Genomic DNA, 20702 nt, shown 5'->3' on the forward strand with positions numbered 1-20702 from the left:
ATTACTGATATTACCTTTTTATTCCAGATTTTATTTAATTAACTGAATTTAAATTCCCCAGCTGCCATGGTGGGATTTGAACTCAGTCTCCAGATTATTAGTCCAGGCCTCTGGATTACTAGTCCAGTAACATAACCACTATGCTACTGTACCTTGAGTGAAGAATTTAGTAGGAGCACATTAAATGTTGTACAATAACACCACTGACAATAATGTCTAGCCTATAGTGATAACTTTCCCCACACAGCCGGTGTTTGTCTACTTTGTTTATTTGGCAGGTTTACAGCATTTGCTGAGAGCTCATTAGTAACTGAAAATTGTTTGCGATGCAAACAAAACTTCTGGGAAATTGGAGCAAAGATTAAGGTGGCTCCCATCTTATTTTTGAATGGTCTCTTTAGATATGGGAAACTGATATAGCACAAATGATTCTACTGTCTTATTTCCAATAAAATGAGAATTGTTACTGGTGATGCATGTTACATATTAATTAGCTTTAAACAGTACTCCCTAAACTTTCCTTGTAGTTCCCTTTAAAACTATAAGAGAAAAAGTTTCAATTGCAAGAATTTTCAGCAAATTATAGGCATGGCAGTTTCAAAGAGACATTAACCAACATGCAACATTATCATATGGTAAACTATGTATGAATGTGATAATGCAATATTCACTAGTCTGTGCTGAGTTAACTGACCTTAGCTGGAGTGGTAGAGGTGCTATAATTGACCTAGGTGCCTCTGGTACAGAAGGAAAAATGCTTCTAATCACCGTCATGTGCCCCGAATTTGCTGTGTCTCATGATATATCATGGGAATAAACAAAATACCTTCAAGCCACCATCTCACGTTTGCAAATAGAAAACTGTGCACTGAGGATTAGTGATGCAATGTCACTGATTACACCTGATGCTAAAATGTTTCTACTTTATGGAAGCTGAATTTAAATACTAAGTGTTCATCTGTGGATTTTAGTTGGATACAGGAATGTGATACTCCTCGCAATTGTGTCGCCTGTCAACAGTCATTATGTGGGCTCACACATGAAGACTGACCACTTGTGAGGTATCAGCAGGTGCTCAGCACCCATGGAGCTGTACCCCAGTAAGGAATCAATGTGTTGAGAAGGGGATAATTAGTGGGAAAAGGAAGATAAAATTGCAATTATTAGCATGCTGATTGAACAATACAGGACTGCACATTATCAAACCTAAATTACTTTATTTCTCCATAGGGTCTACCAGGTCCTCAGGGTCCTCCAGGGAGAGACGGCCTTCAGGGACCAAAGGTAAACCAAAATTTGTGTAAAAGTAACTTAACAGCAATGTGATGTAGATGGTTCTGTACATAAAAAATGCAAAATATACTGTTCTGCTGTATTTCATGGCACATTAAAGGAGAATCAACATTTAGAAGCCACTTTCCCAAGTTTTTAAATAGAACATTGATCAGTGACAGGATTGGTGATACAATGTCACTGATTACACTTGATGCTAAAATATTTAGATTTCATGGAGGCTGAATTTGAAAACCATGACCGAAGCATAAAAGCCGTATTGCTATTTTGCACTCCAAGGTGGGTATGGTACCTGCTTCAATCCAATTTTCATGATTGGCATTTAAAAGTTCTAATTTATGTTTTTTGTCATGCAAACAAAAATAAAAATTAGTGAAGGGAACATTTATCCAGAGAAAGAGATGTCTTTTCCAATTTTGCAACCCATAGTGTGGTCTTGTGGGCAGCTGTAGAGTGCCAGTCAGGCCAATTTGAGGTTGTGCCTCCCCTGTTTGCCATTAAGCTGCTCTAGAATAGTTGACACGAGCAGATTGACTTACTTGAGGCTCTTCATGCCGGTAGAAAAATTACCATTTAAGAAAAAAATGAAATAAGTTTGAGGTTAGTTATAGCTTTCTTCTATAAAAAGGGGAATAGTGCAATAAAAAGTGCTCTCCAAATCAGCTGTGTCCAAGATTTTTGTCTTTGTGGATCACATTGTGCTTACCATGGAGCCTTAGGGTCATTTGTAGAAATAAAAAAAAGCTTGCATTTGTATAGCGCTTTTTATCACCTCAGGACATCCCAAAACGCTTTACTGCCAATTAAGTACTTTTGAAGTGCGATCACTGTTGTAATGTAGGAAACGTGGCAGGAAATTGGTGCACAGCAAGGTCCCACAAACAGCAATGTGATAATGACCAGATCATCTGTTTTAATGATATTGGTTGAGGGATAAATGTTGGCCAGGGCATCCCCTGCTCTTCACCAAAATCTTTTACATCCACCTGGGAGGACAGATGGGGCCTCAGTTTAACATCTCATCTGAAAGGCAGAATCAAAAACAGTGCAGCACTTCCTCAGTACTGCACTGGAGTGTTAGGCTAGGTTTTGTGCTCAAGTCTTTGGAGTGGGACTTGAACCTACAACCTCCTGACTCAGAGGTGAGAGTGGTACTACTGAGCCATGGCTGACAAGCTTATGTCTATGGTCCCATTAATTTGCATGTATCTCAGGTCATTGATGCTAACAGACCTCAGTGTTCTAATTTAGGATTTATCCACCAAAGAGGCAACAGTGATCAGAACAACCCTTTGCAAACCTCCAGACTCTCAAAATTCAAACAGGAGAAATCAGTGAATAAGCGATATAATACCACAAGTATGACAGTTGCCTAAGCTTACAGTTGATTGCCAGGGCTAAAAGACTATGTTTGGTTCGTGCGATTTGGACACTCACCAGTCCTGGACTTTCCTTTCCCTTTAATGATTTCCAGTTGAAAAACACCAACTTTTAGCACTAGATGTGGGGCTAGTTTCTGAAATGTATCCTCAATGTTTTTTTCACTAAGTACTAATTCCTGTCACCAACAATTTTTGCTGAATTCTTACTCTTAAAAACTGTGTAATGCCGTAATTTTCTTCTAGGAGCAAGATGGCTAGTGATTAATAGTGAGGCTTTTAAAATTTCTTGATCCTATGTAAAAACAGCTTGCAGACTCCCTTGATGGATTAGTGAAAAGAGCAGCATGTGATGTGGGTATTAAATCCAGGTTCAGTCCCCTGTATGTGCTGATTTTAGCTGTTGGAGTGCTACAATTAGTCTTAATATCGTTGAGCTAGTGAAAGGAAATGTCTAATATTCCTGTTGCAAAGTGCTCATATTGGGCATGTGGCTAGGTGGTGTTGCCCTTCACAGTAAAATAGCCTGCTAACATTCACTGTTTAGATTCATATTTGAGAAATGGCCAATTAGATGAAGGGCTCGAGACAGCCTCTGTCTACAGACCGTCGGTAAGACTCAGCATCTTCAGGGGAGGAGAACACTGGAACAAACATTTTAAAAATTATATATCTAATCAGTTAAAACTAGCATGAAGATGAATTGTAAAATAATACAAATATTGGTAATCATTTTAAAATCTCTCCTCCTGAGTTTGTTTTGAATTTCTCATTAAGATCAACATTATCTGAAGCAATTTTATTTCTTTTAAACTGTTCCCCTGCCCCTGTCCTCCACTCCACCACTGGTGACAGATCTTTCAGCTTGTTCTCTGAAATTCTCTTCCTAAACCACTCCTCTTCTGTCTTTTACTTCTCTATCTATTCTTTTGACCACATCCTTAACTCTTCTAACTTCTCCTTAGCGTCTGTTCCCTACCTTCCCCACACACTCATCCTTCATCCTTTCTCCATGGGATGTTTTGATGTATTAAAGGTGCTACATTAGTGCAAGTTGCACTGTGTTATTTAAAAGTTACACCAGACCAATGGATATAACAATGACCAAGATGGCTTCAGCTCCATGAATTTCTATACTTATTAAGTACAAGATACTGATTAGATTGCATATCTTCTGCTGAACTTTACCAGACCAGGTTTGAATGTAACATGATGTGTTATGGAACATTTCATGTGTAGCTCATAAATATTGAAACTGCACCTGAGATGTCTTTATTGTTTCAAAATCAAATTGGTAAATAATTTGTCATTTTTTTTATTTCACCTAATATAGAAGTATATGGGTTTAAGTTCAATTGATGGATTTATTTGCTACATTTGCAGAGGGAACAAATCCTGCCTTGGCAGCCAAGCTGAGGGCAGCCTTCCTGCTAGCTATAGAATAAAGCACAGGATGGAACAGAACTGCAATCTTTAATTTGGGTATCGTTAATAAATATGTTCAGTGATATGGATTGTTAATTGATGTAAATTTTTTAGGGTACAAGAGGACTGGAAGGCACAATGGGACCCCCAGGACTTCCTGGACCAAGAGTAAGTGTTATTTATAAGGAATTTGCTTTTATATAATGTCATAAATAACAGAATATATTTCACTGACTTTCTGAGGACAACATGTTAAGAATTTTCTTGACCAGTTCCCTGCAAAACAAAAATATTTTGTTTCCACAGTGAATCTTTTAGAGGATGACATGGCGTCCTTCCACTATCTGATTAGAATTTAAGTTATTAGTTTGTTTGGATCATACTGTTACAGGGAATAGATTTTCTATTTTTCATTAATATTTGTAATTGTGAATTATTTTCTCAAATATATGTCATATTTTTGATACTAGAAATATGACCCAGTAATTCCACAATATATATCAGTTAATACTAAGGAAATCACTTTTTAAAATATTGCGATATGCATTGATAATTGTTTTAACTGGATTATGCGAACAGTAAACTCAACACTGCGGTCAGGGTTTATTCATTTATTATCTCTACTCCCGGTTTTGGAGTCATAAACCTAAATATTACTGTTGGCAATGTTTTCATAAAAACACTCCTATCTATTTCTTCTCTCCACCATTTTAACGAAGATGGTTACCCATTCAAAATAAATCAGATAGTGTCTCCATTAAACTATGGAGAGACAAATTTGATACTAATGTATTAAGGGATCATGCAATAGGAACATAGGAACTGCTGAACAAAAAAAGATGACAGTCCATCTAATTTGCCTTCTTATAAATCTTGGCCCTAAAATGATGTTGTGGTATACTAACGCACAAATGCTAAACACATTCAGCTGACATTCCTCTCTCTGCTGATTTATACGAGGCATTAGTCTGTGTAAAATTAGTGAGTTAATACAGCCCCTAAAATAGCAGAGGGAAATTTCAAACAAACCCGTTAGGATTGGTACATTTGTTTCCTACAGTGGAATTTTAGAGAGCTAGGTTTTGATTTCAGAACTGTTACTGAATTAAATTCTATATATGGCTTCTTAGGGACCAGCAGGTATCACAGGGCCATCAGGCTATCCAGGGGAAAGAGGCCTACCAGGTGAAGTGGGACCATCTGTAAGTACCATATAACTGACTCACTAAGTTCCCGTGTGAAACAATTAGTAGAAACGTATATCCATGCTCCAGAATTCTACTTTAAAATATTCTAGTCAATTCTAAAATTAAATCACTTATTATATTCACCGTTGCTGTTATTTATGCATGTCGGTATGATCAAGTATTAAATATGTGAGGTTTGATTGCTTAGTCACATTTTTAATTATTTCACAGGGTCTCCCTGGTGCAAAAGGAGAAAAAGGCGAGAAGGTGAATTTTCTTGTTTTCTTGTTTTTCCCTGGTGTTTTTATTTATAATGCCAGTGAAAGGCTCCACCAAAACCAAAAAGATTCTCAAATTATCCAAAACACTCTGATTCTGTTTTTCACTTTCAGGGTGAATCTCAGTCCCTTGCTACGGTTTATCAGCTTGTTACCCAAGCTTGTGAGGAACTTGTTCAGAGTAAGTAACATAACCAGATTCAAAGGATAGAGGTCAGGGCCCCATTGGATTTGGTTTTTATTAAAACACACAAGTCACAAAATGAGGAGCACATTATAATGTCGGTCTACGTGTTGATAAGTATTATGTCCCAGCGGACCCTGAAGTGCATTTTGTTTTAGATCTTTGTTCTGAGGAAACTTTAAAAACATTGTTTTTATTGATGAGAATCATACAGTGGCTTGCACATTGGTGCAGGTGTATTTTTTTTAATATAGTGTTTGCAGGAGCATACATTGATAAAGTGAGCCTGTCAGTATAATTAAGTATACTAGTGAAGTGGTTTTACAAGCTTTGGGATCAGAGTAGCCACATGAAGCTGGTGTATTTTAAGCTGTGGGTTTTTCTTGTATATTGTAGTAATTTTAAGCAGTAGAGGATATAAGATCATCAGTAATGTCCCAGTAACATAGCTACTATTATGTATTTGAGTATCGTAATAATAGGACAGGGAAAATGCTTTATATAGATGCTCGGCTGGAGCCACAATCGAGACAACTGGCCCATTTGTTTGTTGTTCTCACATAAGTACCCAGAAACAGGATTAAACCAGTGCAAGTAAAAATCATGTTCAACAGATCCACTGCAACCTGTATTATACATTTTGTAAATTCAACATTCTGCTTTCAATGTGTTTTTATAGAGATTTGCACAAGATATACTTTCCAGTTAGGTTTCGTTATCTGAAGCAGGAGCTTCCAAGCTGTCTTCATAGGCTGCATAGTGGCATACCATGGAGTCTTTTGAGCCATATATAAAGTTTAAATTTATGTTTCTTTCAATTGCATATATCTCATGTTATTAATGCTAATAGATCTTGGTATACTAATTCAGGATTTATCCACCGATGAGGCAACAATGCTAAAAACAGTTCCTTCCAAACCTCCAGAATCTCAAAATTCAAACAGGTCAAACCAGTGAATTTATGCAAATAGAAATCAATTACTCCCAGATTGTCAGGGCTCAGTGACTACATTTGGCCCATGATTTAAACAAAAGGTCATTTGTGTGTTATTGTAGCATTTAAGAATTTGTTTCTGAACATGCAAAGTATATAGTCCAGAAATATATTGCAAAAAGAACATCTTTTTGACATTTTACCATTAGCATGTGTTATATTTTATGTCACACCATGGGGTAAATTTTAACGTCGAGCCGGGGAGAGAGCGCGGTTGGGGGGATTTCCAGACTAGGAACCCATTAGTACAGGTTTCCCTGACGTCCTTACGATTTTGACGTAAGGATGTCTTTCAATTTTTTTCAGTAGGTTTCCCGCCCGACAGGCAAGCCAGATTGACAGGCTGGCTGTCAGTCGGATGGGAGAGCAGCCAGGGAGCAGATGCCAGCAAGTAAGTCTTAGATCGGGAGGGGGAGGGGTGGGTGGCCGGGTGGGTGGGTGGTAGTCATCGGGGGGAGTCATCGGGGTCGGCTGTCGTTGGGGGGTCATCGAGTTGGCGGTCGTCGGGGTCGACGGTCATTGGGGGGTTGGAGCTTGTGGTGGCTGGTGTCGGAGCTCGTGGTGGCTGGTGTCGGAGCTCGTGGCGGGAGTGTCGGAAATCGTGGTGGGGAGGGTCGGAGATCGTGTTAGGGGGGGGTGGTCGGCCGATTGCGTGTGTGGGATCATGGCAGGTAAGCTTGTTGGGCCTGGAGGAAACGCTTTTGTTCCTCTTGGCCCACAAGCAGTGCAATAAAGACACTTATCGATCCGGGCCTTCTTGCCTCCTCTTATGCGACGTGAAGCAGAAGGCCAGGGAATCCTGGCCCCCAGAAGTTAATAATAAAAATGCTGTTAAAATGGAGGCCCACAGCCTCCTTAAAAGATTTCACTGATTGACTCGCCTCCTGAGAGCGGGTTGGCCATCCACCCCTCGACTTGCCTCCGTTAAAACCGGAAGTAGGCGGGTTGGAGGCTAATTGGGGCCAGGTTTTACTTTTTTATCTTCCCACCCACTCCCAACCCAGCTGTTCTTGGGGTTAAAATTTACCCCCATGACTTTGGTGATGGCTTCAGTTCCATTGCTGTTGCAGATACAACCACTGTATAATTTTACAATTAAATACAAAAATAATGTCAATTACAAATATAACACACTTCTGAGAAGGTAAAGGCTTTTATATAATAACTTATGAAGTTTATAAACCATAGCCCTGAACAGCAACAACAGCAACTGTCATCTATATAGCATACTTAATGTAGATGCTCTTCACAGAGGGAAAACAGGTGTGTCGCAATAGTGGAAGAATTAGGAGAGAAAATTAAAAGCATGATTGATAAGATAGCTTTTTAAGAGACTTCTAAAGGCAGAGAGAGAAGGATCAAAGAGGAGCAGCTTAGAGAGGGAGATTCTGAGAATGGGGCTGAGATGACTGAGGGCTCTGCATCTGATGGTGGAGTAGAGGAAGGTTGGAATGCATAGAAGAGCGATTCATGGAGAGCTGAAAACCGTAGAATGGGATGGAGGGCGGGAGGAAGTTGCAAAGAGAGGACGAAGCAAGGCCATGGAATGATTTTATAAATGAGAATTTTGAATTCAGTGCTTTAGAGCATAGGCAGCCAATGGAGGTTGGTGAGGACAGGTGTGATAGGCAAGTAGGACTCAGTGCAGGGCAGGGTGGTGGAGAGACTACACTGTGGGATACTAATGTATGAATATTTGATTTATCCATTGAAATTCCTCCACTATTTTAGGGAGCCGTTAACCCATTCATTTTAAATAGGTAAAATCACGGTGAGGAATTTCAAATGAACACATTAAGTAGTTGGGCATTAGTATCCCACGGTGTAATTTCAGGACCCATGAAAACAAAGCACCTGTTGTCTAGGACATCATTTGAATCCCACATTTATATTGTAATTTAGCAACTCGGCAGGTAACTATTATTGTATAAAACCCACAACCTCAAGAGTCCGTGGAAGAGTTAATATATCCCAAAATTGCGAGACTCTGCTCTCAGCATGGAGTCTCGCTCCGTGGGAATGCAGATCAGAGTACTGGGTGCTGGCCTCCACGCATGATTCTCTGATCTGTATTTCCACTGAGTAAGACTTTGTACTGGGAGAGGAGTCTCACAATTTAAGGGATAAAATGCCTGTTAACCAGGCAGTTGGGTGCATTTTAAATCTGTGTTTTTAGACAGATTTAAAAGTAACTATTATTCAGTTGTAATAATTCTCACTTTTATATTTATTAACTACTAGATCACATGATCAAATTTGATTCAATGTTGGATGAGTTTACAAGGAACCCAGCACCTGTACGGATCATTCAGGGACCAACAGGTGAAGTCGGACACCCAGGGCGACCAGGACCACCTGGAAGCAGAGGGCCTACGGGAATACCTGGCATGCCCGGAGATGCTGGCAAGGCTGGCTATCCAGGAGAGATAGGTCATTTACATCTCCTAGCTCATATTTTAAAATGCAACTTAATCTCATTATTGAAAAATATTGCCAGGGTAGAGAAATAGTTAAGTTAGTTCCTACGGTTTAACTTGACAACGGGGTAGATTTTCGTTTTCACCCTCTGGGTGGTAATCTGGAGGGATGGATTGCGTGCTTTTTGCAGAACCAACCTGATTTTCATTCTTTTGAGGGAGTGCCAAAGTTGGGGGCGCCTGAATTTTTTTGTCCAAATTTCAGCCCCTTTCTGGATGGATGGCTGCTCGGATGCTCTAGGTGCCTTATGGGGTAGCTGCTAAATTTAAATGGAACAGGGCAGTGAATAGGTTCTCGGGCTCCTTTGTGCTCGCTGCTTCTATTCGGGTGCGCTGAGTGCCTCAGGTGCTTTGTAGGCCACAGGCCTCTGTGCTCAGTGCTTATCTGTCAATCTGTGCTATCATACTAGCAGTTTGGGTGTGACAATGTTCTTGAGTGCTAGGAAATGGAAGAATCATCCAGGTTTCCAATTCCCATGCAATATCTAGTGACCCTTGAGAAAGCATGCATGTGTGGATGTTTGCTGAGTGCAGCATCAGGCTTGGCTATAATGCCCTGCATTGCAGAATAGCCCATCAACATTCACTGCTTAGAGTGACAGATTCATCATATGCACTTGGGCAAGGTACCAGAGGGCTGCCACTCATGTGAGACTACCTCAGCAAGAGGAGAGGAGAAAATTAACAAATAGTTCCATCAGTTATATAAGCCACCTTGGGGATAATTTTCAACCATTTATGAAGTGTTCAACAGCAGGGAAACGGTGACCACCCCTTTGACGCCCAAGGCCCGCCCGATAAGTTTTTCAGGTGGACCTTGTAAATGGGTGCCAGCAATCCCACCTGAAACAGGTGGGAAGCTGCTTACATATGCAAATTGGGATTATTCTGGTTGTAGGAGCCTGTTTGCAATTTCCAAGCACAAATAGGCAGAGTGTTCACCGTGTACGCCCTACTCATTAAAGATCAGTCCTTAAAGAGACTGCTGGAACACTTTTTGGGAGAACTTTTGTGAGGCCAGGAGGAGCAGGAATGCAAAAATACTGCAGCCCGCTACTGGTTGCTGGGTAGGTCCCCACCCCTTTTACTGCCCACTTCTGGTTTAGCTTGTTCATGGAGCGATTGTTTTGGCGAGCTGACCATTGGCACTCTTTGAGCACTGGGCAGCTCACCGACTGTATTCTAATGAGGCCCAAACTTGAAAATGGTTCAGACCTCTCGCTTTATCCATCGGGTGGGTGCCGTGGGTGCACCACCGACTTCACGCCCATTTTGGGCAAAAGTTCAAAATCGCGCCTCATGTCTCTTTTGTGGGCAAACAATAACATTGTAGAGTCACAATACCTGTGTGAAAGGTGCCTCCTCTGATATTCATTCATATTTAATCAGTGGAAGAAGATATCATCATGAGTTTTACTTAAGAACTGTAAGAGACCATGATTGTATCATCTAGTCATAATTAACAATGACTAGCACAGCAAGGTAAATTGGCAGAGCAGGCTTGACGGGCTTAATGGCCATCTAAATTTAGATCTGGTACCAGAAGGAACTTCATCATACAAAGGGTGAGAAATGTCTGGAATAATCTGCCAAAGTAGTGATAGTGGGAAGATCGAAGCCATTGCAGAGGCAGGAGAAATTATAATGGGGGATAAGGAAATGGCAGAGATGTTAAACAAATATTTTGTATTTGTCTTCACAGTAGAAGACCACAAATAGTGGGGAACCAAGGGTCTAATGAGAGTGAGGAACTTAAAGTAATCAATATTAGTAAAGAAAAAGTAATGGAGAAATTAATGGGACTAAAAGTCGACAAATCTCCTGGACCTGATGGCCTATATCCTAGAATTTTAGAAGCGGTGGCCACAAAGATAGTGGATGCATTGGTTTGGATCTTCCAGAATTCCCAAGATTCTAGAACGGTCCCCGTGGATTGGAAGGTAGCAAATGTAACCCCGCTATTCAAGAAAGGAGGGAGAGAGAAAACAGGGAACAATAGGCCAGTTAACCTGACATCAGTAGTAGCAAAAATGCTAGAATCTATTATTAAGGACGCAGCAACAGGGCACTTAGAAAATTATAATATGATTAGGCAGAGTCAACACTGTTTTATGGAAGGGAAATCGTGTTTGACGAATCTATTAGAGTTTTTTGAGGGTGTATCTAGGAGGGTAAATAAGAGGGAACCAGTGGATGTAGTATATTTGGATTTTCAAAAGGCATTCGATAAGGTGCCACACAAGAGGTTGTTACACAAGATTAAGGATCTTGGGATTGGGGATAATATATTCGCATGGATTGAGAATTGGTTAATGGACAGAAAACAGAGAGTAGCAATAAACAGATCATTTTCGGTTTGGCAGGTTGTAACTAATGGGGTACCGCAAGCATCAGTGCTTGGGCCTTAGCAGTTTACAATATTTATCGATGACTTAGATGAGGGGACCGAGTGCAATATATCCAAGTTTGCTGACTATACAAAGCTAGATGGGAAAGTAAGCTATGAGGAGAATGCACAGATGTTAAGTGAGTGGGCGAGAAGGTGGCAGATGAAGTATAATGTGGGGAAATGTGAAATTATCCACTTTGGTAGGAAGAACAGAAAAGCAGAATATTTTTTAAAAGGTGAGAGACTAAGAAATGTTGGTAGTCAAAGGGATTTGGGTGTCATGGAAAGAACAGAATCATAGAAAATTTATGGCACAGAAAGAGGCCCTTCGGCCCATCAGTGTCCTTGTACACGAATCACAGAAAGTTAATATGCAGGTACAGCAAGCAATTAGGAAGGCAAATGATATGTCAGCCTTTATTGCAAGAGGGTTGGAGTATAAGAGTAAGTAGGTCTTGCTGCAATTATATTGGGCTCTGGTGAGACCACACCTGGAATACTGTGTACAGTTTTGGTCTCCTTTCCTAAGGAAGGATATACTTGCCTTAGAGGGGGTGCAGAAAAGTTCACTAGATTGATTCCTGAGTTGAGAGGGTTGTCCTATGAGGAGAGATTGAGATGAGTGGGCCTATATTCTCTGGAGTTTAGAAGAATGAGGGGTGATCTCATTGAAAGGTATAACATTCTTAGAGGGCTTGACAGGGTAGTTACCAGGTTGTTTCCCCTGGCTGGAGAGTCTAGAACTAGGGGTCATAGTCTCAAGATAAGGGGTTGGCCATTTAGGACTGAAGTGAGGAAAAATTTCTTCACTCAGAGGGTTGTGAATCTTTGGAATCCTCTACCCCAGAGGGCTGTGGATGCTCAGTCGTTGAGTATATTCAAGACTGAAATCGATAGATTTTTGGACACTAATGGAATCAAGGGATATGGGGATAGGGCGGGAAAGTGGAGTTGAGGTAGATGATCAGCCATGATCTCATTGAATGGCGGAGCAGGCTCGAGGGGCTGTACGGCCTACTCCTGCTCCTATTTCTTATGCTCTTATGTTCATTGTCTTTGATCTCTGCCACAAACTCCGTTCCCTAGCCATTGACTCCATCCCTCTCCCTTGCCACTGTCTGAGGCTGAACCAGACCATTCATAACCTTCATAACCTATTTGACCCTGAGATGAGCTTCCGACCACATATCTGCTCCATCACCAAGACCGCCTACTCCACCTCCATAACATCGCCCATCTCCGCCGCTGCCTCACCTCATCTGCTGCCGAAACCCCCATCCGTGCCATTGTTATCTGTAGACTCAACTATTCAAATGCTCTCCTGGCCGGCCTCCCATCTTCTACCCTCCATAAATTTAATCTCATCCAAAACTCTGCTGCTGGTATCCTAACTCGCATCGAGTTCCATTCACCCATCATCCTTGTGCTCGCTGACCTACTTTGGCTCCCGCTCCGGGAACGCCTCGATTTTGAAATTTTCATCCTTGTTTTCAAATCTCTTCGTGGCCTCGCCCCTCCCTATCTCTGTAAACTTCTTCAGCCCTACAACCCTCCAAGATCTCTGCACTCCTCCAATTCTTGCCTTTTGCGCATCCCTGATTTTAATCGCTCCACCATTGGTGGCCGTGCCTTCTGCTACCTAGGCCCTAAGTTCTAGAATTTCCTCCCCAAACCTCTCCGCCTCGCGACCACTTTCTCTTCCTTTACGACACTCCTTAAAACCTACCTCTTTGACCAAACTTTTGGTCACCTGTCCTATGTGGCTCGGTGTCAAATTTTGTTTGATAACGCTCCTGTGAAGTGGTTGGGACATTTTATTACATTAAAGGCGCTATATAAATGCAAGTTGTTGTTGTGATGGAGAATTTAGGGCTGAAAGCAGGATTGGCTGCTGGACTTCAAGTGTTAGGATACTCGAGCGATAAGCTTTGATGGGATAGTTAAAATACTAGAGAGATGAGGTTTGATGGGAGAGTTAGGATAATACAAAGATGAGCTTCAATGAGAGAGTTGGGGTACAAGAGGCATAAATTTCGATAGGCTGAATGAGCTTTCCTCTTCCTTTACTTTTATTATGTCCTCATAATGAAATAGTGTTGGTAAAACTACTTATGTACTGTACACAGTAAGCAGCACCAACAATAATTTATTGTCTCTACATCCAAAAGTAGATAATGTTCCAATAAACATGGATTCATATCATCATAACATTAAAATACAGGAGTGGATTTGGAAATTACTGCCCCCAGTGCAAAGCTTTACATGATGTTAGTGCTTATCTGACTTCAGGCATTGAAGTCATCAAGCCCCATACCAATATCCTTCCATAATGTAGGGGAAGAGAGCACTGACCGCCATGCCAGAATTCTGACGCATTCCCATCACATGAGTGCTAATTAGTGAAATCTAACCCATGGTGTTTATAGTAAATGATTATTTACTTTACACAGATGTCCAGTAATTGGTTCATTTACATTTAGATAGGTACCTGTTTCTGCCAGTCCTTTGCTGCCTCAAATTTATCTAAGATTAAACATTTTTTCAACAGGAAAACCAGGTGATAAAGGAGAGAAGGGTAGCCCAGGAGCCAATGCCCCAGGCTCTGAGGGACCAAGAGGGACCCCAGGTAATGATGATGATTATTATTATCAGTCAACCTCTGATTCTGGTAGAGCTACAGACTTCAAAAATAGGCTAAAATTCAGACTGAAAGCAGGTGGAAATTGCGGGGTTTGCACAATTACTTAGATTTAGAGGATTCTAGTTACAATTAAAGCTTAATAACAAGAGTACCATGACTTCAACTGCCTCCTTGGCACAGCAATAAGTAGGAAGAATTGGGTCCTTTAACTCCAGCCAGTGTAAGAACAGCTTCACCAGTTTAACCGACCCAACTAATTACTGAAATTTGGTTTAATAGCTGATGCAAGCTTAGTGCTTACTGCACATTTAAATATGAATGAACTAGTTGAAAGACAAGAGGAAAATTTACCCAATTCACCAGCAAGCGGAATCACCAGATAAATTAGACTAGAAAGAATATTTGGCTCATTTTAGTTCATCCATCTGGAAAGACCCCACAGCCCTTGCCCCCCCCCCCCCCCACATTGTGTCATCCAACTCGGCACAGGGGTGATGGGTGAACAGGACTTGTGGCGAGTTAGGATACGGGGAGCAGAGTTTTGGATGAGCTCAAGTTTACGGAGGGCGCAAGGTGGGAAGCCGGCCAGGAGAGCATTGGAATAGTCGAGTCAAGAGGTAACAGCAAGACCTGGACAACATCCAGGCTTGGGCTGATAAGTGGCAAGTAACATTCGCGCCAGACAAGTGCCAGGCAATGACTATCTCTAACAAGATAGCCTAACCACCTTCCCTTGATATTCAATGGCATTACCATCGCTGAATCTCCCACCATCAACATCCTGGGGGTCACTATTGACCAGAAACTTAACTAGACCAGCCGTATAAATACTGTGACTACAAGAGCAGGACAGAGGCTGGGTATTCTGCGGCGAGTGACTCACCTCCTGACTCCCCAAAGCCTTTCCACCATCTACAAGGCACAAGTCAGGAATGTGATGGAATACTCTCCACTTGCCTGGATGAGTGCAGCTCCAACAACACTCAACAAGCTCGACACCATCCAGGACAAAGCAGCCCGCTTGATTGGCACCCCATCCACCACCCTAAACATTCACTCCCTTCACCACCGGCGCACTGTGGCTGCAGTGTGTACCATCCACAGGATGCACTGCAGCAACTCGCCAAGGCTTCTTCGACAGCACCTCCCAAACCGCGACCTCTACCACCTAGAAGGACAAGGGCAGCAGGCACATGGGAACGACATCACCTGCACGTTCCCCTCCAAGTCTCACACCATCCCGACTTGGAAATATATCGCCGTTCCTTCATCGTCACTGGGTCAAAATCCTGGAGCTCCCTTCCTAACAGCACTGTGGGAGAACCGTCACCACACGGACTGCAGCGGTTCAAGAAGGTGGCTCACCACCACCTTCTCGAGGGCAATTAGGGATGGGCAATAAATGCTGGTTTCGCCAGCGACGCCCACATCCCATGAATGAATAAAAAAAAACAAAGGCATGGATGAGGATTTTAGCAGCAGATGAGCTGAGACACAAGCGGAGACGGGCAATGTTACAGAGGTGGAAGTAGGCGGTCTTGGTGAAGGAGCGGAGATGGGGTCGGAAGCTCATCTCAGGGTCATACAGGATGTTGCAAACGGTCTGGTACAGCCTCAGTCAGTGGCCAGGGAGTGGGATGGAGTCAGTGGCTGTTGAAAAATGTTCCATACTGCACTAGTGTAAACTTTACTACTTTCCATATTAGTCATTGCTGTGACCTTTCTGAAGGAGATTGGCAATTTGTGTCAATTAAATTCTTCTCCACTAAGAATTGGAATGAAAATGCCCGAATTAGTTTCATGTTGGACTCTTGGAACCAGCAGAGACAAATCATCCTGTCAGTCTGGAATTGGATTTGATCCATAGTCCCAGAGGTAAAAGAAGATTCTGTAAACCCAGTTCACCACCAGTCCCTGCGGTGCTCTCACCTCATGATGTAATATGTTTTTAGCTTGTTTTTAGCTTTGTTTTTAGCTTGAACAAAGTTAAAACTTTCACTTGTTTGGGTAGGTCCTCGAGGTGAAGGAAAACCCGGAAAACAAGGACCGCAGGGCTTGCCTGGCCCGCCAGGCCGTCCTGGCCTGCCAGGTTTTCCTGGCTCCATTGGGCCTCCAGGTGCCTCGGGACATTGTGATGTCTCCACCTGCAACACATTTAACACAAGGAGTGAGTATGAACACCTTTTGAATAATCTGTTGCCAAATATTATTAAGCAGAACAGCTTTAAGTTAACAAGTCTTTGATTTAAATATATCCTTTCTCTTAAGACTTTTCACAAGAGATTTTTAATTTGACAGTTTTTCTTTGTTGTTTCTGTTTTGGGTTTTAATTTTTTAATTTTTGTTTTAATTAGGTGAATCAGACATTGAATCTGAGGGTGAATTTCAATACCTGCCTTAAATCATTTACGGTTATGGAAGCAATTCTTGTTTTTATTCGTAAGGATGAATGCAAAACAACTAAGAGGGAATTATTTTAACAGAATGAAAAGTGTTCAGTTTAATGAACTACAGTCAAATCTTATATGCTGTTGAGAACAGAAATATTTTCATATCACATTGTGATGGCACTGTACCGTTCGATGGGGGATGGGACAAGTTGACGGTGAGGTGTATGAAATGTTGACCATGAAAAGAAATCTGATTTTACAGTAACAGCAATGACTGGTATCATAAGGGACATGTGTTGATCAACCAGATAACATGAATTTGATGAGATATATTCCGAGTCTTAAAGGGGTAGGTTGAGGAGAAAAAGGACGTATGTGTGGCAGATGTAAAGTTAACTGAGAAAATCCATATGAAATGTTTGTGTGTTGCTGAAGACTGGAAACGTTCTCTGCTGTTACAGAACATACAGTCATCATTTGCCAAATGAAATTGTTTATATATTTCTTGGAAACTGCTGATTGTGTCTTAATATTTCTTTAAATCAATATGAATAGATGAATACTGTAATTATGCATATTGCCTCAATGTGCATAGTTCATTTTGAGTTTGTGAAATCCTCCTTTTATAAAATAGCAGATATTACCATGTCAGTTAGTGTGAGCCTGGGAGGTGTAGATATTAGAATGTGAATATTCCTCATTCAACATCATTTAATACATCCATATATTCACAAAATAATTGTATAAATGCCTTGAATTGAATACAGTTTGTTTGTAAATGTACTTATTAAATGTAACATACTGTTTAATTAGAAGTCTATCAATGCTATGGGACTAATTTTATCAAAACAATCTGTCCAATCAGTTAAGGATTCTTGTCCTTGCTTAAAATTACTTTTACACTTTCAAATGTATTCTAGGTTTCCAAATACATGAATAAATGTATTTCAATCTAAAAGCAGCAATAATTAATATTTACATGTGAATTAGAATGGAATTAAAATTAAATTTACCTGTTACAATTTGGGACAAGTTCCTCCCGGTGATGCTGGGAAGTAACGTCTTTCATTCAATTTTTCAATGCCCTCACAGAAATAGTTAACTGCTGACAATTGGACTTCAAATTCTTTCATGCTTTAGTGAACATCAATTACCTGTTGATATCTTCCTCTGCGTTTTCTTTCTTTCTTTGATGTGGTCCAGCCAGATCTGCTGATGGATGGCTAAACCAGTTGTGCAGCAGATACTCTCAATCTGCACCCCTTGGACTTGAGGGTGCAATGATCAGGGCCATTCTAGAGGGAACAGCCAGGATGATAGAGCATAAATCAAACAATGGGCAGCTTTTAAAGAGGAGATGGTTCGGGTGCAGTCTAGGTACATTCCCACGAGGGGGAAAGGAAGGGCAACTAAAGCCAGAGCTCCCTGGATGACAAAAGAGAGAGGGAGTAAGATGAAGCAGAAAAAGAGGGCATATGACAGATATCAGGTTGATAATACAAGTGAGAACCAGGCTGAATATAGAAAGTACATGGAAGAAGTGAAAAAGGAAATAAGAGGGGCAAAGACAGAGTATGAGAATGTACTAGCAGCTAACATAAAAGGGAATCCAAACATCTTCTATAGGCATATAAATAGTAAACAGGGAGTAAGAGGAGGGGTGGGGCCAATTAGGGAACAATTAGGAGACCTACTCATGGAGACAGAGGGCATGGCCGAGGTACTAAACGAGTACTTAGCATCTGTCTTTACCAAGGAAAAAGATGCTGCCAAAGTCACAGTAAAAGAGGTGGTAGTTGAGGTACTGAAGATGCTAAAAATTGAGGAGGTACAAAAAAGGCTGGCTGTACTTAAAGTAGATAAGTCACCACGTCTGGATGGGATGCATCCTCGGTTGCTGAGGGAAGTAAGGGTGCAAATTGTGGAGACACTGGCCATAATCTTCCAATCATCCTTAGATATGGGGGTGCTGCCAGAGGACTGGAGAATTGCAAATGTTACACCCTTGTTCAAAAAAGGGTGTAAGGATAAACCCAGCAACCACAGGCCAGTAAATTTAACCTTGGGGGTGGGGAAGCTTTTAGAAACGATACTCCGGGACAAAATTATAGAATCATAGAAGTTTACAACATGGAAACAGGCCCTTCGGCCCAACATGTCCATGTCGCCCAGTTTATACCACTAAGCTAGTCCCAATTGCCTGCACTTGGCCCATATCCCTCTATACCTATCTTACCCATGTAACTGTCCAAATGCTTTTTAAAAGACAAAATTGTACCCGCCTCTACTACTGCCTCTGGCAGCTCGTTCCAGACACTCACCACCCTTTGAGTGAAAAAATTGCCCCTCTGGACCCTTTTGTATCTCTCCCCTCTCACCTTAAATCTATGCCCCCTCGTTATAGACTCCCCTACCTTTGGGAAAAGATTTTGACTATCTACCTTATCTATGCCCCTCATTATTTTATAGACTTCTATAAGATCACCCCTCAACCTCCTACTCTCCAGGGAAAAAAGTCCCAGTCTATCTAACCTCTCCCTATAAGTCAAACCATCAAGTCCCGGCAGCATCCTAGTAAATCTTTTCTGCACTCTTTCTAGTTTAATACTATCCTTTCTATAATAGGGTGACCAGAACTGTACACAGTATTCCAAGTGTGGCCTTACTAATGTCTTGTACAACTTCAATAAGACATCCCAACTCCTGTATTCACTGTTCTGACCAATGAAACCAAGCATGCTGAATGCCTTCTTCACCACCCTATCCACCTGTGACTCCACTTTCAAGGAGCTATGAACCTGTACTCCCAGATCTCTTTGTTCTATAACTCTCCCCAACGCCCTACTATTAACGGAGTAGGTCCTGGCCCGATTTGATCTCCCAAAATGCATCACCTCACATTTATCTAAATTAAACTAACAGTCACTTGGGCAAGTGTGGATTAATTAAGGACAGCCAGCACGGATTTATTAAAGGCAAATCGTGTTTAACTAACTTAATTGATTTTTTTGATGAGGGCAATGCGGTTGATGTGGTATATATGGACTTTCAAAAGGCGTTTGATAAAGTGCCACATAATAGGCTTGTCAGCAAAGTTGAAGGCCATGGTATAAAAGGGGCAGTGGCAGCATGGATACGAAATTGGCTAAGTGACAGGAAATAGAGAATAGTGGTGAATGGTTGTCTTTTGGACTGGAGGAAGGTATACAGTGGTGTTCCCCAGGGGTTGGTTCTAGGACCACTGCTTTTCTTGATATATACTAATGACTTGGACATGGGTGTGCAGGGCACAACTTCAAAATTTGCAGGTGACACAAAACTTGGAAGTATAGTAAACAGTGAGGAGGATAGTGATAGACTTCAAGAGGACGTAGAAATGCTAGTGGAAAGGGCGGACATGTGGCAGTTGAAATTTAATGCAGAGAAGTGCGAAGTGATGCGTTTTGGTAGGAAGAACGAGGAGAAGCAATATGAACTAAAGGGTATAATTCTAAAGGGGGTGCAGGAACGGAGAGACCTGGGGGTATATGTGCACAGGTCGTTGAAGGTGGCAGGGCAGGTTGAGAAAGCGGTTAAAGAAGCATATGGGATCCTGGGATTTGTAAATAGACGCATAGTACAAAAGCAAGGAGATTATGTTAAACCTTTATAAAACACTGGTTCAGCCACAACTGGAGTATTGTGTCCAATTTTGGGCACCGCACTTTAGGAAGGATGTGAAGCCCTTAGAGAGGGTATAGAAAAGATTTACTAGAATGGTTCCAGGGATGAGGGAACCTCAGTTATGTGGATAGACTGGAGAAGCTGGGGTTGTTCTCCTTAGAGCAGAGAAGGGTGAGAGGAGATTTGATAGAAGTGAACAAAATCATGAGGGGTCTAGACAGAGTAGATAGAGAGAAACTCTTCCCATTGGCGGAAGGGTCGAGAACCAGAGGACACAGATTTAAGGTGATTGGCAAAAGAACTAAAGGTGACTTGAGAGAAAATGTTTTTACGCAGCGAGAGGTTATGATCTGGAATGCACTGCCTGGAAAGGTGGTGGAGGCAGAATCAATCATCCCTTTT

The 20702-nt window shown here is 41.5% G+C and overlaps 1 protein-coding gene across 2 annotated transcripts in view; it reads left to right on the forward strand.

The window, feature by feature from the left end:
• Positions 1-17567, forward strand: part of LOC137335248 (collagen alpha-1(XIV) chain-like) — a 118709-nt gene extending 101142 nt beyond the window's left edge. The window contains exons 40-48 of one of the 2 annotated variants that reach the window (XM_068000516.1): positions 1231-1284; positions 4212-4265; positions 5228-5299; positions 5516-5551; positions 5677-5743; positions 8982-9170; positions 14155-14232; positions 16259-16414; positions 16602-17566. In XM_068000516.1, coding sequence (XP_067856617.1) covers positions 1231-1284; positions 4212-4265; positions 5228-5299; positions 5516-5551; positions 5677-5743; positions 8982-9170; positions 14155-14232; positions 16259-16414; positions 16602-16648 — 753 coding nt within the window. In that variant the 3' untranslated portion in view covers positions 16649-17566. Of the gene's footprint in view, positions 1-1230; positions 1285-4211; positions 4266-5227; positions 5300-5515; positions 5552-5676; positions 5744-8981; positions 9171-14154; positions 14233-16258; positions 16415-16601 lie in introns of both variants that reach the window. The other variant, XM_068000517.1, reaches the window with a different exon arrangement.
• The last annotated feature ends 3135 nt before the right edge of the window (positions 17568-20702 follow it).

This window comes from Heptranchias perlo, chromosome 19 (assembly GCF_035084215.1).
Source record: "Heptranchias perlo isolate sHepPer1 chromosome 19, sHepPer1.hap1, whole genome shotgun sequence".
In the NCBI taxonomy this organism is placed as follows: Eukaryota; Metazoa; Chordata; class Chondrichthyes; order Hexanchiformes; family Hexanchidae; genus Heptranchias; species Heptranchias perlo.